At 46.1% G+C, this 16,831-nt stretch overlaps 1 protein-coding gene across 3 annotated transcripts in view; it reads right to left on the bottom strand.

Annotated features, from left to right (window-relative positions):
* The window catches only part of acbd6 (acyl-CoA binding domain containing 6), a 404,556-nt gene that overhangs the window by 358,489 nt on the left and 29,236 nt on the right, over nt 1-16,831 (bottom strand). For all 3 annotated transcript variants that reach the window (XR_011948241.1, XM_072511603.1, XM_072511602.1), the window contains exon 3: nt 15,990-16,086. Coding sequence is in view for 2 of the 3 variants with exons in the window: in XM_072511603.1 (XP_072367704.1) it covers nt 15,990-16,086 (97 nt within the window). In the remaining variant the exon portion in view is untranslated. The remainder of the gene's footprint in view (nt 1-15,989; nt 16,087-16,831) is intronic.

The following is a 16,831-nucleotide window of genomic DNA, read 5'->3' as shown; positions in this document are numbered from 1 at the left end:
ATACTCATTGGAGTTTAGAAGGATGAGAGGGAATCGGATTGAGGTGTATAAAATATTAAATGGGATTGATAAAGTAAACGTAGATCAAATGTTCGCCCTTGTGGGGAAACCTAGAACGAGAGGTCAAGGATATAGGCTGAAAGACAGTAGGTTTAGATTTGAGGAGGAGGATTTACTTCTCGCAAAGGGTAGTGAATTTAAGGAACTCACTGCCCCATAGTTCGGTGGCATCTGAGTCATTAAAAGGTTTCAAGAAAGTGAAAGATATATTTTTGATAAAAATGGGTTAAAGGGGTATGGGCAACAGGTGGGGAGGTGGAATTGAGACCAGGAAGCAATCAGCCATGATCTAATTGAATGGAGGAGCAGGCTCAAAGTGCTGAATTGCCTACTTTTGCTCCTATTTCCTATGTTCCTATATACTACACGCCTCACACTGCCTTTGCACTGCTCAACTGCAGAAAGCACATAACTCAACACATTTCATGCATACACTGATGCAAATCTCTCTCGCTTGCAGGGCAAGGCAATCCATAATTGACGTCAGTAGCACCTAAGCAGCAGAGAATTCACATGGCTACCTGACCTCTACAGAAGAGATCGATGCAGGCAATTATTGGTGTGGCATAACTGAGACCACGGCAATAGTGAGGCTGAAACCATATATGTCAGTAAGTTCCAACTTAATCCACTTTCTCACATTCCACTTCCACCTCATCGTGCAATTCCTTGTGATAGCAGAAGCATGCACCTCTTGTTACCATACCTCCACTTCCACTTATACCTGCCCCCAACAATGTTCCCCCACCCCAATCCTACCCTTGTGCCTTTACTTCAGATGCCCAAGAATTTCAACCTGGTCAGGAACCTCTGCAGGGGCCTGAAGTGCAAGAGGGACAAGAGACCAATGAAGAAAAGGCCATAGGGCAATGCTCATATTGGAGGCAGAAATCAAGAGTTGGGAAATTTCCCAATGCCACAATCCCATTGAACTGTGAGTAGTTGTCACTGCTGGCCAAAAGCTGATGTCCCTGTGAAAGTTGGCCCAGCATAAAAGGAACCCAAAATAATCTCACAACCCATTGCATGTTGCCTTGGCTTCTTCCTCAGCCACACATCTGCTGTTGCTGTTCCAAGTACTAACTCAGTAAGAAGTCTTACAACACCAGGTTAAAGTCCAACAGTTTTGTTTCAAACACTAGCTTTCGGAGCACTGCTCCTTCCTCAGGTTCCTCAGATTCACCTGAGGAAGGAGCAGTGCTCCGAAAACTAGTGTTTGAAACAAACCTGTTGGACTTTAACCTGGTGTTGTAAGACTTCCTACTGTGCTCACCCTAGTCCAACGCCGGCATCTCCACATCAAGTACTAACTGTCAGAGGTCCATGAGGCACTGCAAGTTCATTCAATGCTAGATGTCCACAGAGGAGACGGGCTCAACCAAATTGTTTCCAGCGCATGAATACCTCCCATGAGATTGGCAACCTCATGGAGAACCACATGCGACAGCACCTGCAATGAAGGTAAGAGCAGTGTGATGTCCTACAAAGGCTCCATTCCTAACCTGAGCCAGGCAGCTCGGAGCCGGGGCCAGGCAGCTCAGAGTCCGAGCGCGGATGTCCATGGAGCACATGAGGAGCTAAGGATCCTGAACAGACCTGAAAGCGCAGGTGGCAAAATGGTGGCTGAAAGGAATGAAAATTCTGCCCCAGCAGCAGAACCACTCATGCCAGCAGGAAAATCCACCAAGGACTGAGAATGTTCAAGAGGAGGATGAGAGTTCCATGCAGCTTTCAGGAACCTCACCATCCTCGACTCCTCTGATCTGCGGTTCAGCTTCCAGTGATGGAGGCTTAAACCAGACAGCCCAGTTGCAGGTAGAGCCCTAACCAGGTTCCTGCACAATGAAGCCAACTGCCATGGTGTTCACAGCCACATAGCCAAGAGTGTGTGATGGCTGCCTCCATCAAGGTAACAAACGGTGAATGTCAGAGGAGTGTCTATGTCCACAGGGCACCACGTCACCTTGATCACTAATTGGTCACTATGGTGTTATATTTGTATTTGGTGAATACATTCTCTCACTCACTATTAAATTAATTGGTTCATGCAATGGTTTGCATGCTAGTTATAGTTCTACAAACAGTATTTACAATGTTAAATTAATTCACCAGATTCTCACTGATGCCAGTGAATACTGCAGCCAGTAGCCCATCTGCATGCGATGGCTGCATTGGGAAGGATATTGGATTGCTTGGTCTCCATGTGAAGACTCAGGCGTCTTCCAGTGGCCGGCAAGCGTCCCATCAATTACTCAGGATCCCTCAGCTGAACTATTCCTGGATCATTAAGTCCCTTACAGCAGTACAATCTTGAAAGAATCACTCTCTACATCCCCAAGCCCTTCCAGCACTCTGAGCTCCACAGTGTGCATCGGAGTCCTCTTCCCCTGATTCACAGGCCCTTAACCTGCTCCCCCTCCGCTGATGTCATTGGCCCTTTCTTGAGCTTTGCTTCTGGTTGTGTCACTCCTCCCCTGCTGCACCATATGTTATGCAGCATGCAGCGCACAATGACCACTCAGGTGACCCCAGCGGTTTTGCATTGTAGGGCCCAGCCACGGTGGTCAAGGTATCAAAACCTATAGTTTCCTGATGTGCAGATGGTTCTTGTTGTACCGTGGCTAAGGCTGTTTGAGGATCTCACAAGGGAGCTAGGAGTCATCTGCTTAGCAGGTATCTATTGTTGCCCAGAATCCATCCACAGACCTGAGGGATGAGGTGGAGGAGCCGAGGCAGGCTTGACTTTATCAGTAAATAGATATCATGGCAGTTGTTGAAAAGCATACTCAGGCAGCACGGTAGCAAAGTGGTTAACACAGTTGCTTCAGAGCTCCAGAGTCCCAGATTCGATTCCCGGCTTGGGTCACTATCTGTGTGGAGTCTGCACGTTCTCCCTGTGTCTGTGTGGGTTCCTCCGGGTGCTTCGGTTTCCTCTCGCAGTCCAAAGATGTGCAGGTTAGGTGGATTGGCTATGTTATATTGCTTTAGTGACCAAAAAAGGTTAGGTGGGGTTATGGGAATAGGGTGGAGGTGTGGGATAGGGTGGAGGTATGGTCTTAGTTAGGGTGTTCTTTCCAAGGGCCGGTGCAGACTCGATGGGCCAAATGGCCTCTTTCTGCACTGTAAATTCTATGATTCTATGACATGCAGGAAGTTCTTCCTATTGTCGTATCCCAGTTGGATATTGATGGGAAAAGTTGCTCTTCTTTTTAATAAACCGGTCAGGTCTGTCGGTGAGTGTCTTGGTGGCAAGATGTTTGCAGTCAACCAGGCTTTGCACCCGGTGACGTCAACTATTAAAGTGAAACCCATGAAATCAGCCAGCTTTATAAAGGGAGCACCTGTGACGGTGTGAATGAAGTGGTGAGCAGCCAATGGCAACATTCCACAGAGATCAGTAGCAGGGCCCTAAAATGAACCAGAGGAGAAGAGGTTAAGGACCACCGTCACTTTCAGTGTTACCAACAGGGCATGTCAGTGGGTGGTTCTAGAGGACAATTCATCATTAAGGATGCACAGATATCAGATGCCTCTCTGGACAAAGTCTCTTCCTACACTGATACTTGAGCATAGGCAGGTAGGTGAGCCTGTTGTGACAGACCTGCGGTCAGGGTATTCTCAGCTCCTCCTCCTTGGCTCCTGAGGTTTGACCTCTTGCTGGTTGATGACCCTTCCTCATGTTGCACAATGATGCCTACGTACTGCCTCAATGGTTTGCAGGTGTGATGGGGCGACATACATTTTCAATGATAGATTTCCTTTCTTCAGCTGGAGCTATTGGAAGCCTGGCTGAATGGCCTGATATCCCATCGGGGAGACAGCAGCCTACAAGTTCCAAATGAGCACACCCCTTCTTCTCACCTACTTCTTTGTGCAATTCCAACTCTATCCCTGGTCCTTTCCAGTTCATTTCACAGAAAAGATCTGCTTACTTGCACACTTTCCAGAACTGCAAATGCCGCCCCCCTCCGTTCCATTCCTGACTGCACTGTGCTTTGATGATTTAGAAAACCTTCTCATCCAAAGTCATCTAAATGCTGGAACAACTTCAATAATCAACCCATCAGTGCACCTGATGCTGCAGACTCTGACCCACCCCTTTTCCCCTTGGCACTAAAAATTCACAGTGCCAGAATTTGGGACAGGATTTACAGATCTGCACATCTGTGACAGATTTTCTTTCTTGCCCATTCCATTTTGGCCCCACGTGTAGAAAAAGTACTAATGGAATGCGCACAGAACTAAATGCTCGGTGCATTGGCCAGCCTAACAGAAAGCCTGCCAGCACTGTCAAGGAGCATGAAGGAGTTTGGCTCCAACTTGGCACAAAGCTTTGTATAGCATTTGATACCCATCCTTCTCCTTGTGCAGCACCAACTTTAACCAACTCCACAAACAACCAAGCACTTCTACAAACTTTAAATGCACACCGGTGAAGTGTCCCTCATGCTGGAGTGTCCTTCATGCTGCTGAATGCATGTTTAGAATAGGGCAAGGTTAGAGCAACAAGCTCAAAAATGACAATATTAGTATCAAATCAGCTTGACACGTTAATTGATGCACAATCTACCAACTCTGCACACTTCAGGCACATGCTCCTAACTCCCAGGTAAACAACCTCACCGAGATGGGGTGCAGCAACAGCAGTGGCTATGCAAGTGTGTGTGCATAGCATGGCTGCTATTCTGGTACCACATTTTGTAGCTGGGATCATGCAAATGTAACAAATGCACTGTGCCAACTTTTTCTTTTAAAATACAGCTTGACCAATTCTCACCACAAACTAGTACAAAAATCCTCATTTAATTAATTTTTGAATTGGATAACCAGCTGCCCTCAACTACACTCTGGCATAAGAAGTGACCCAAAAGCATTTATCTATCAGCCAATGCAGCACTGTTTTAATGCCCGAGAAAGGTAACATTCTCTGCAGAATTACAATAATTTGTAGCCAAAGATGCTTCCCCGAGTAAACCCTATAAACTACTGCATTTTCCATCACTTCTGCCCTTTTTACAGGAGACACTGGACTCTGGAGATGAATAACCTATATGTTTAGCAAAGCAAAATTATATTTGCTCAGGATATAAATTGTGTACATTATTCACTGATCGTTATCATAAAGCACTCTGCAGTCAGATAGCCAAAAGAAAGGGTCCATGAGTTGTAGGACTGTATTAAAATAATATCCATAGTACCACTGAAACAGCAACTGGAAAATCCAGTTCTCCTTATGCAAGCTGGAATGCAACACCCACAGGAAACCGGAGAATGAAATAACTGTATCTTGTAATCAATTGGTCATCAAGCTAGCCCTTTGTCGAGGTTCATGCACCCGTAAACAACAGGCTATCATTGATAGCAACCATCATTACGGGATCACACCTACCTGGTCAAAAATAGGCCCAGCCTGACTGAATTCAATGGACTGAAACCAGAGTCCTTTTTTAAAAAAGAACAATTAGCAAATAAAACCTTCTGCCTTTCTCCAAAGCTTTATAGCTGCAATTATCAGTGCATTTATGGTGTTGGTATGTACCAATCCTCTATAACCCATTATTACCACCACGTGCTGTTTCCCTGCAAGACTCTCAAATCTGTGATAATCGAAAGGAAGTGATTTAATAAGCCTAGAACAATTCTTTTGTGCAAGAGTGAAAGGAGCTCAATTTCCAGGCAAGTTTCAGGAATTGCAATAGTGAGAGCAATATATTGGAGCATGGGACTAACCTAGTTATGTACAGTCACATCCAGAAAGAGAAATTAAAGGATTAAACTGGTTCCATAGAAATCAGAAAAATAACCTGTTCTGTTTGAGCTCCTGCTAAGAGTCAAATAATTCAATACTACTTAGTTGGAAAATAAATAGAAATTCACCTTAATTAAGTCAAGGTGTTCTCCATTTCCACATACAGCTTCCTTCATCTAAATTAATTTGTGACATGTGTAAACATAATAAAAATTGTAAACCTTTAAATTCCTTCCATCATTCTGGATGTATACCCATTCCCAGGACAAGAATTCATAGATGTCGTGAAGATCTCATTACACGCAGGAACTGTGTAAATTTTGGCAGATACAGAACATACCAATTCAACATGAAATTATTGCCTCTGTTAACATAAAACAAGCACCCAAGATCTCGCTAATTGACAAATATTGCAGAAAATAACTTTTGTGCAAGCATAGATAAATTAAGCGACTGCTGGTGCTGGCAATTCAGCACATCGGTTCATTTTTAAAAATAAAGCATAACACGGGGGCAAAATGGGCATTGTCTGTAAAATCTGAGTTTAAATCCAATTCAGCTGCTTGGATTAAATTTCTCTCATTTCATTGGGTTCCAAAGAGGCATCTCTGACTCGAAACGTTAACTCTGTTTCTCTCTCCATAGATGCTGTCAGACCTATTGAGTTTATCTTGAACTTTCAGTTTTTATTTCAGATTTCCTGCATCCATAGTATTTTGCTTTTATTTCATGTGTACAATTTACATGTCCCTGTCTAACTATGGCACATCTTAATCATGGAAGCCAAAGGCTATGCAAACTGCTGGGATTAAGATTTCAACAACAAATGTATATTCATTTGAATCTAAGAACTTGCGAGTATTAGAAGTTTGGAGCAGGCGGAAACGAGACACTGGTCCCAGTGATGTGGAGTGATACATTGTAAATAGGCTCTTATGTCTACTCTCAACACATGGACTCCACTACTGCAGATCGAGCCGGGTGGCAAACTTAGTCACCGGAGGTAAAAGTTCACTATGTCTGTTCTCCCTTGATTCATTTTTAAATTTAGGATTTTTGAGCTCAAGTTAAGAAATGTCAACAACTGGAAAGAGTACATGCCTGGGTTTGGACACCAGTTGGCAGCATCAAGTCATCCAAATTATTCATTTTTATCTATAACATCAGTCATCTCTGTGGTCTAAATGAGATTGAGATTGCTAGGTTAGCACAACAGGATCAGCTCCGAGTGGTAAATGGATACATATTGCCCCAAATTCAATTAATAAAGAATAAAAGACAAAAGGAGAGACAAAAAGAGGGAAAAACAGAGCGCGGGAAAGACAGTAAGAGAAAATATTGATGTCAACTCTTTGGATTTGTTTCACACCCAGATACCACAGCGAACACCCACTGTGGCATCTACTCTCTCCCACATCCCTTTGCATTTATTTTTCACGGCCATGCTTTCTTTTAATCCCTAGGCAAACATTTACCAGTAAAAACTGATTCAGGCCAACAGTCAAGCAATTCTGGAATGTGTAGAATTGAAAAGGTATTGACACCATTTCAATGAGGAGGAAGCTGGAAATCAAGACTTTAAAATTGCTCTGTAAAATGTATGTGTTCACAGATGTTTATAACAGCAGGACAATTTAATTGCTATTCAACAGCAGTCCTTTCCTCCCCATTGCATCAGTAAGTTTATGTTACTTATTTGTCTCTGAACTTTTGAATTTTTAAATTGTTAAACATCAAGCATTTAAGTAACTCAAGTGTTAAACAATTTACAACGCTTTCCTTGGATTTCACGTGTCAGAAACAAAAGTGAAGAGACCAAGAGTAAAAGGAACCAACTGTAGAGCAATTAGTAGCTGCATATTCCACGAATATGATCCAACAGTGCCACCTTATGTAGAGAAGGACATTATGCAGTTAGCTACATGTATAAACTGATGAAGTACAACGCTGACTGGAATCAAAGCTGATGTTTTGAAGCAAACTCTTACAGAAGATGAAATTACTTCCCGTTACTTGCAATAATATGGAACATAAAATGCTGGGTTCCTGTCATTACAAACATCAATCTGAGTTAGCTGTTACCACTGAATATTTAACTAGAAAGCATATTGAACCACTGAATATTTAGCTACACTGTTATTTAGTCACTGGATAGTTAACATCAGCATCCTAAGATTCAGACAGGGGACAAAACAAAGTCTAATTACATCAGGATGTACTTATGTACTCAATTGAGATGACAATGTTCTGTTGAAAGAACACAAAACTCAAGCATTCTTTTCCTCATTTTAGAAAAGTACACCTTTTTCATTGCTTATTCTGAAAGGAATACTTCATCAATTAAAAACGCACACAACATTGGGAAAATAAGCAGCTTTAAGTTATTCCTTAAAATAATTTTGAGAGCAAATTATCAGTCAACAGCCATTAGTGGCATTAACAGTCAGCTAGATTTTTAAAACTGGATAAATCATTACAATTGCACAGCAGAAAGAAATGACACCATCTTAAACTGAAGCTATTGAGCAACCGATTGATTGTCGGACACAAACTTGCTTCATTCTGTCAATTGAAATAATGCAACAGTATACATTTATCTACATTCAACATATTGTGCGTGAGACTACCCAAAGGGCCAAATTAACTAAAGAATATATGGGTGTGGCTTTTGTACAGCAGTTAAAAACTTTAGCGGGTACACCTGCAAACAACCACAATTACTTCCATTTATGGCACTCCATTTCTCTGTTGCAAAGATAACAGGACCATTTGAATGAACCCCCAAGACTCCTAAATCCAGTTGGCTTTGATTTGAGGTTTTATTACAAAAAAATCCATTGTTGTGTTCATGAATTGATTTAATGCAAAGTAATTAAATGTATTCTTCTAAAGTTATTCTGTCAATCCTTGCAGCATGATATTTCACTCTATTTGAAGGCACCCTGAATAATGTTGGAACCCACACATAAGTACCATTCTGTAAAGTCCTCCCTGAGGACTGCAATGCATAGAAGAGCCCATTCCCAAGTTCATTCCTTGGACACCAAAGATCAGTTTTGCCCTATTCTGGGCATTTGTAGGATTTCAGCTCCCACTTATTTCATAGCGGCTTGAGCTACGCATTGTGTTGCATTGCAGGTGTAACATAACCCATGTACTGACTAGATGCGGGAGGGGGTGGGGAAAGAGAGGGATCCGATGGACGTCATGGAGTGAGTGGTCGCACATTTGGTGGATTTTTTTCAGTCTTTTCCCTACCTGAAGTATTTGAGGGCAAACGGTGCAGGAGTGCCTGAGGAAGGTAACACTCCTCTGGTGTGGCTGGCAGATGGATCCACGGACAAGCAGTGGTGCAACAAAGAAAGAGCTGCGAGAGCAGGGGGGTTTTCGTGGTACGCCACAGGTAAACATGGCGGAGGACAAGAGGGCTGCATTACCCGTCCAGTGGTCGACAGAGCAGTTGGTGGAATTCCTGAATGATAAGTTTCAGCAGCAGAGGAAAGAGGCCCTGGAAGACCCAGCCAAGGTGTTGGAACCGCTGAGATCTGGGATCAAGTGAGTGGAGCAGAGGCTGGAGTCCTAGGGCCTGCCGATCCAGAAAATGGAGGAGGCGGTGAGGGAGCAAGTGGAGCAGTTGGTCTCATTGATGGCTGAGGTGGAAGTGATGCGGGAGAGCCAGAAAAGGCTGAGGGAGAAGGTAGAGGATTTGGAGAATCGCTCCAAAAGGCAAAACCTAAGGATTGTCGGGATGCCTGAAGACATTGAAGGTGCGGAGACTGCGGTGTATGTGGCAAGGATGTTGGAGAAATTGATAGGGGAGGGGGCCTTTGATCAAGCGCACAGGACTCTGAGGAGGCCGCAGACACAGGAGGCCGCGGGCGTAGGCGGGCGAGCGGGCCACCAAGGGCGATGGTGGTGCAGTTGCACCGCTTTCCAGACAAGGAGAAGATTCTTCAGTGGGCGAAGATTCTTCAGTGGGCGAGGCAGACCAGGAAATGTACCCGGGAAGAGAATGAGCTGTGGGTGTACCACGACCTGGGTGCGGAGCTGACCAAGAGGGCAGCCGGGTTTAACCAGATTACGGCTGCCCTCTTCAAAAAGGGGGTGCATTTTGCGGTTTGTACCCAGCCCGCCTGCGGGTGATTTTTTAGAAGCAAGAGCTTTATTTTGACATGCCAGAAGAGGCAATGGAATTTATGAGGGACAATGGACTGGGAGGAGTGTGAGGACATTGAACTTTGAAGGAGTTTTGTGTGTTCTTTACAGTGTTTGGTGGTGGGTTTTCAGGGGCAGGTTTTCACGGAGAGGTTTTCACGGGGGAGCAAAGATGGTGAGTGTGCCTTTTGTTACTCTTTAGGGATGGATGGCTGGGTTGGATGGTGGGGAGCGGAACTGGAGGGAGGAAGGACAGGGGCGGGGGGGGCGGAGGGAAAGGCATGTGATGGTTAGTGAGAGATTGATGGGGATGCCAGTAGTTCAGGTGAATGTCTATGCCCTGAAATGGGATGATGTAGATTTTATGAGGTGGGTGATAGGAAAGAATCCGCACTCGCATCGGTTGATCATGGGGGATGAGTTCAATATTGTCATAGATCAGAGTTTGGACCGGTCGAGTCCCATGTCGTCAAGGGTGTCGGCAGTGGCGAAGGAGCTGAAGGAGTTTATGGAGCGCATGAGGGGGGTGGACCCGTGGAGATTCGGCAGGCCGAATGCACCGGGTGTACTCCCGGATTGATTTTTGCGAGCTGGACAAGACGCTGTTGGTGGGGGTAGCAGTGGCATTGTGATATTGTCACTGGACTATTAATCCAGAAGCCAAGGGTAATTCTCTGGGGACATGGGTTCGAATGCCACCAGGGCAGAAGGTGGAATTTGAATTCAATAAAAATCAGGAATTGAAAGTCTAATACCGACCATGAAACCATCGTCGATTGTCATAAAAACCCTTCTGGTTCAGCAATGTCTTTTAGGGAAGGAAATCTGTCATCCTTACCTGATCTGGCCTACATGTGACTGCAGACCCATAGCAATGCGGCTGACTCTTAAATGCCCTCAAGGATGGCAACAACTGCCGGCCCAGCCAGTGACACCCAGGGTTAGAGTTTCCCCAAAGTAATGGGGGGGGCTGGTTCTGGGACAGGGGGCCACAATTGGGCTGAGGGAGGTGGTGGATAGTATGGGGGAGATGCAGGTAGGGAAGGCTCTGGGGCCGGATGGGTTCCTGGTAGAGTTCTATAAAATGTTTGGGGCCGACCTGGGGCCACTGCTGGTGAGGGCATAAAATATCATTATTGAATGTGGACGCCAAGTTATTGGCGAAGGTGTTGTCATCGTGAATTGAGGACTGTGTCGGGGGTGATAGGCGAAGATCAAACGGGTTTTGTGAAGGGGAGGCAGCTGCAGGCGAATGTGAGGAGTCTACCCAGTGTAATTATGGTGCCTTCGGATGGGCAGGAGGTGGAGGTAGTGGTAGCGATGGACGTGGAGAAGGTGTTTGAATGGGTGGAGTGGGCATATTTGTTGGCGGTTCAGGGGCAATTTGGGTTCAGGCAGGGATTTGTAGATTGGGTCCGACTGTTATATAGGGCGCCGGCTGAGAGTGTGCGTATGAACCGAGTGAGTTTGGCGTACTTCGGGCTGCGTCGTGTGACGAGGCAGGGGTTGGTCTTCACCTTGGCAATACAGCCGCCGGCAATGGCGCTTAGGGCATCGAGGGACTGGAGAGGGATCGAGCGGGGGAGGGAGGTATCAAGCACAGGGTCTTATTGTATGCCGGCGACCTGCTACTGTACATTTCGGGCCCGGTGGGCAGCATCAGAGGCATCATGGGGATCCTGGGGAAGATTGCCGGTTTTCGGGATACAAATTGAATATGGGAAAATGTGAGGTGTTCCCGATTGAGACTAGAGGGCAGGAAAGGAGGCTTGGGGAGCTGCCGTTTAGGAAGGTGGGGGCGAGTTTTAGATATTTGGGTATCCAGGTGCCGAGGTGCTGGGCACAGTTGCACAAGCTGAACCTGGCTCGGTTGATGGAGCAGATGAAAGCAGACTTTAAGAGGTGGAAGGTGCTGCCGTTGTCGCTGGCAGGGCGGGTGAAGACGGGTGCTACCAAGGTTTCTGCTTATGTTTCAGAACCTCCCAATCATTGTCCACAAATCATTTTTTTTGGAAGATCAATGGGCTGATCTCTGAATTGGTGTGGTGAGGAAGACCCCGTGGGTTAGGAGGGCTTTCCTGGAACGGGGCGAGGGGGAGGCGTGGCATTGTCAAATATGATGAATTACTACTGGGCGGCGAATATTGCTATGGTTAAGAAATGGGCCCTGGGGGGAAGGGTCGGTGTGGGGACAGATGGAGGCGGCATCGTGCAGGGGTACATGTTTAAGGGCTTTGTTGTTGGTGCCTTTACCGCTATCGCCAGCCAGGTACTTTGTGAGCTCAGTGGTGGTGTCGGTGCTAATCTGTAATAACCATAGGTTTGCACCGCCGTGGCTGGACGTGAGGTTTCAGGGGGGTGGCAGGCAGGGATTGAGTACTTTGGCGAACTGTTTATCGGTGGCAAATTTGCAGAGTTGGAGGACCTGGAGGCAGCACGGTAGCATTGTGGTTAGCTCAATTGCTTCACAGCTCCAGGGTCCCAGGTTCGATTCCTGGCTTGGGTCACTGTCTGTGCGGAGTTTGCACGTTCTCCCAGTGTGTGCGTGGGTTTCCTCTGGATGCTCCGGTTTCCTCCCACAGTCCAAAGATGTGCGGGATAGGTGGATTGGCCATGTTAAATTGTCCTTAGTGTCCAAAATTGCCCTTAGTGTTGGGTGGGGTTACTGGGTAATGGGAATAGCGTGGAGGTGTGGGCTTGGGTGGGGTGCTCTTCCCAAGAGCCGGTGCAGAACCGATGGGCCGAATGGCCTCCTTCTGTAAATTCTATGAAATGTCTGAGGCCCAGGGAGAATGGCTTTAGGTACCTACAGGTTCGGTCTTTGTAAGGAGGGAGGTGCTGTCCTTTCCTGGGCTGCCGCCTCTGGGGTTGCAGGACAAGGTGCTGTGGAAGGATGAAATAGGGGAGGGGTAGGTGTCGGATATTTATAAGGAGTTAAGGATATTTATATGGGAGGGAGCCCGGGCAGGGGATATTAAGAGGAAATGGGAGGGGAGGTGAGGTCTGAGACGTGGGCGGAGGCCATGCGGAGGGCGAAAGCATTCTCGTCGTGTGTGAGGCTAAGCGTCGTGTGTGAGGCTAAGCCTCATCCAGTTCAAGGTGTTACACAGGGCTCATACGACGGAGGCGAGATGAGTAGGTTCTTTGCGGGGGTAGAGGATAGGTGTGGGTGATGTGCGGGGGGGCCGCAAAGCACATCCACAAGTTCTGGGCATGCCCGAGACTGAGGGGGTTCTGGCAGGGGTTCTCGTTTGTGGTGACTAAGGTGTTGGATGTGGAGGTGGTTTTGAGTTCAGAGGTGGCGATATTTGGGGCGTCGGAAGACCCAGGAGTCCAGGGAGTGAGAGAGGACGATGTTTTGGCCTTTGCCTCCCTGATTGCCTGGAGATGGATTTAGCTTGGGTGGCGGACCTGGGAGCTGCCGAATGCGGGGGCTACCAGGTGAGCTACCTGGCAGAATTCCCGAGGCCTGGAGAACATCAAGTTCGTCTTGAGGGAGTCGGTTTATGGGTTCCCCCGGAGGTGGAAGCCATTTATTGATTTCTGTAAGGTGGTTTGAAGGGTCAGTTGGGGATTGGGGGGGGGGGGGGGGGGGGGGGGGGGGTAAAATGGGGAAGTGGGATGTGAGGAGGGTTTGGCATCCCATTGAATTGTTTGGTTGTTCTTAGGATTCTGTTTGTATATATGAAAATGCCTTGAATAAAAATATTTTTTTAAAAGAGAGGGGGGCACAGTCTCAGGATATGGGATAGGCCATTTAGTACTGAGATGAGGAGAACGTCTTCATCAGAAGGTGATGAACCAGTAGAATTCTCTACCAGAGGGATGCGGAGACTAACTCACTGCATATATTTAAGAAGAAAACAGGTAGATTTCTAGATTCTAACGGTGCCAAGGGGTATGGGGAGAGCGCAGGAGTATAGTGTTGAGATATTTGATCACGGCTGATCCTCTTGAATGGCAGGGCAGGCTCAAAGGACCAAATAGCTTACTCCTGCCCCTATTTTTGAAGTTTCTACGTAGGCTTGGGTTGATAAGTGGCAAGCAACATTTGTGCCACACAAGTGCCAAGCAATGACCATCTACAGAGAGAATCTAACCACCTCCATTGCCATTCAATGGCATTACCATCGCTGAATCCCGCACAATCAACATCCTGGAAATCACTATTGGCCAGAAACTGAACTGGACTAGCCACATAAATACTGTGGCTGCAAGAGCAAGTTGGAGGCTGGCAATTTGGTGGCAAGTACCTAACTTTCTGACTCCCCAAAGCCTGTCCACCATCTACAAGGCACAGGTTAGGAGCGTGATGAAATGCTTCCCACTTGCCTGGATGAGCTTTTTTCTCAGCCATTTGATCGGCACCCCATCCACCATCTTAAACATTCACACCCTCCACCACCAACGCACAGGAGCAGCAATGTGCACCATCTACAAGATGTAGCAACTCGCCAAGGTTCCTTCTACAACACCTGAACCTGCAACTTCTACCACCTAGAAGGATAAAGTTAGCAGGTGCTTCGGAACACCACCACTTGCAAGAAGACTTTCTCGAAGTAGCACACCACCATGACTTGGGACTATATTGCCATTCCTTTACTGTCACTCGGTCAAAAACCTGGGATTTCCTTCCCAATGGCACTGTGGGTCCATTCACTACAGACTGCAGCATTTCAAGAAGGTGACTCACCATCACCTTCTCAACAGCATTTAGGGATGGTAACAATTGCTGCCGTTGCCAGGGATGGTGAGATCCTGTGAAAGAATAGAAACAATTTGCCACTTAACAGCTCAAGCCAGAATGTTGTCCAGGTCCTGCTATTTTAGGAACAGACAGTTTCATTATGAGTTGGGAATGGTGTTGAGCACTATGCAATTATTGGCAAATGTCCCACTTATGATCTTACCTTATGATGGCAAAAAGGTAATGGATGAGGCAGGTGAAGATGGTTGGGCTCAAGACACTGTCTAGAGGAACTCCTGCAGTGAATCCACTTCATAGGGTGGATGCATCAAAAGATTAATCAGTGAGAGGTACCAGTACATATGAATTGCTTGGCAAAGACGGTCATGGTCAAAAATGACCTAGTTCACCTTCGGCCATCCCGAGGGTCACATGAAACAATAATAATGGAGATGTTGACTAATCATAGCAAGCAATCCTTATCAAAGGTTCACAACGGACCCAGGGAAATCCCACAGTGGTGAAGCGGTTTGGACCACAGATAGTTATGCTGTTCCCAGAGATCTCCCTCTTAAGCTCCAATTTCTGCTTCCCCCTTTCATAGAGGAGAGGTAATTGCCTGTGCTTAACACGTCTCTCTGCCACATTGGGTGCAAATATATAACCACAATCGAGAAACACAACACCATATTAAAGTCCAACGGTTTATTTGAAATCACAAGCTTTCGGAACGCTGCTCCTTCACCTGATGATGGAGCAGCGCTCCGAAAGCTTGTGCTTTCAAATAAACCGTTGGACTTGGTGTTGAGACTTCTTACTGTGCCCACCCCAGTCCAGCGGCGGCATCTCCACATCATGACAATTAAGAAAGCACAGGCTAAAGTGGCATACTGACATCGCTGAGTATCATCTGAGCGCACTGACCTGGATGTTACACCCACTACCGGCCGATGCGTAACGCACTGGTATGAAATCCCTTCATCCAATTTTGTAGCAGAGGCTTTAACCAGTTGCTTTAAAACTATTACATGCACACACATCATTATACAGTGCACTTTCCTTGCTTTTGATCCTAACTCTGTGAATATGAAAGAGAACTCCGTGAATCTCCCACTTGGTCAAGCAGGTATTTGAACTATGCAACTACAGGAAGAGGCTGAAGGATAAATGGAGAAACACACAAAGAAAGGGTGGCACCTGGTCACATAGGATAGCAGGGAGTGATAATGTGGCAAAGAAAAGATCAAGGAAAAAGGTAGCAAATAATTGAAAATACGGTTATTTCCAAACCTTGCAACTTGTGGGTGTAAAACATTGCAGCCATCCCTGTAACATTACCTTAGGATTCCACTCTGGATCCAATTTCTTTATAGCTGCAACATATTCCTGCATAGCTTGTTGTGCAGTCATATCACCCATCGCTTTCCATGCTTCCCTGTCAGTAAACAAGAAACAATTTAAGTCGAAGATATGTAAGGGAAGCAAAATGTTCAGATTTGGCTTGCCTCATCAGATGTACTGATGGGCACAACTTCTGTTCCCGTTCTAAATTTTGAATTTCCCTCCTCCAAAGTTTGCGGTAGCTAAGGGCGGGGATACAGATTTGAAGGCGCCAACATCCCTCCTGTAGCTCAATAAAATTAAAAAATTAAAAGTCACGAGTAGGCTTCAATGAAGTTACTGTGAAACGCCCCTAGTCGCCACATTGCAGCGCCTGTTCGGGGAGGCTGGTACGGGAATTGAACCATGCTGCTGGCCTGCCTTGGTCTGCTTTAAAAGCCAACGATTTAGCCCAGTGTGCTAAACCAGCCCAATAACATGCTTTCATTCAATTTAGTATACTGTGTTCACTGCTCACAATATGGTCTCCTCTACAATGGGGAAACGAATTGCAGACTGGGTGACTGCTTTGTGGAACACCTCCACTCAATCCACAAGCGTGACCAAGTTTACATTTATTTGCCATTTTAATTGATCGGCTTGCGCTCATGCTCACACTTCTGGTTTCAATACTACCTCTCTTCAAATTAAAAGCATAGAAAACTACAGTTGATCCCTCTTGAACACTGGCCTTCAAATTTGAACAGGCAACAAAAACACAATGAAAATACTGTAAATATTCAGCAAGTTTGACAACATCTGTGGAGAGAGAAACAGTTAACATTTTGAATAAAACCTGA

This window comes from Scyliorhinus torazame, chromosome 7, assembly GCF_047496885.1.
Source record: "Scyliorhinus torazame isolate Kashiwa2021f chromosome 7, sScyTor2.1, whole genome shotgun sequence".
In the NCBI taxonomy this organism is placed as follows: domain Eukaryota; kingdom Metazoa; phylum Chordata; class Chondrichthyes; order Carcharhiniformes; family Scyliorhinidae; genus Scyliorhinus; species Scyliorhinus torazame.
This window is presented reverse-complemented; position numbering and strand designations above follow the sequence as displayed.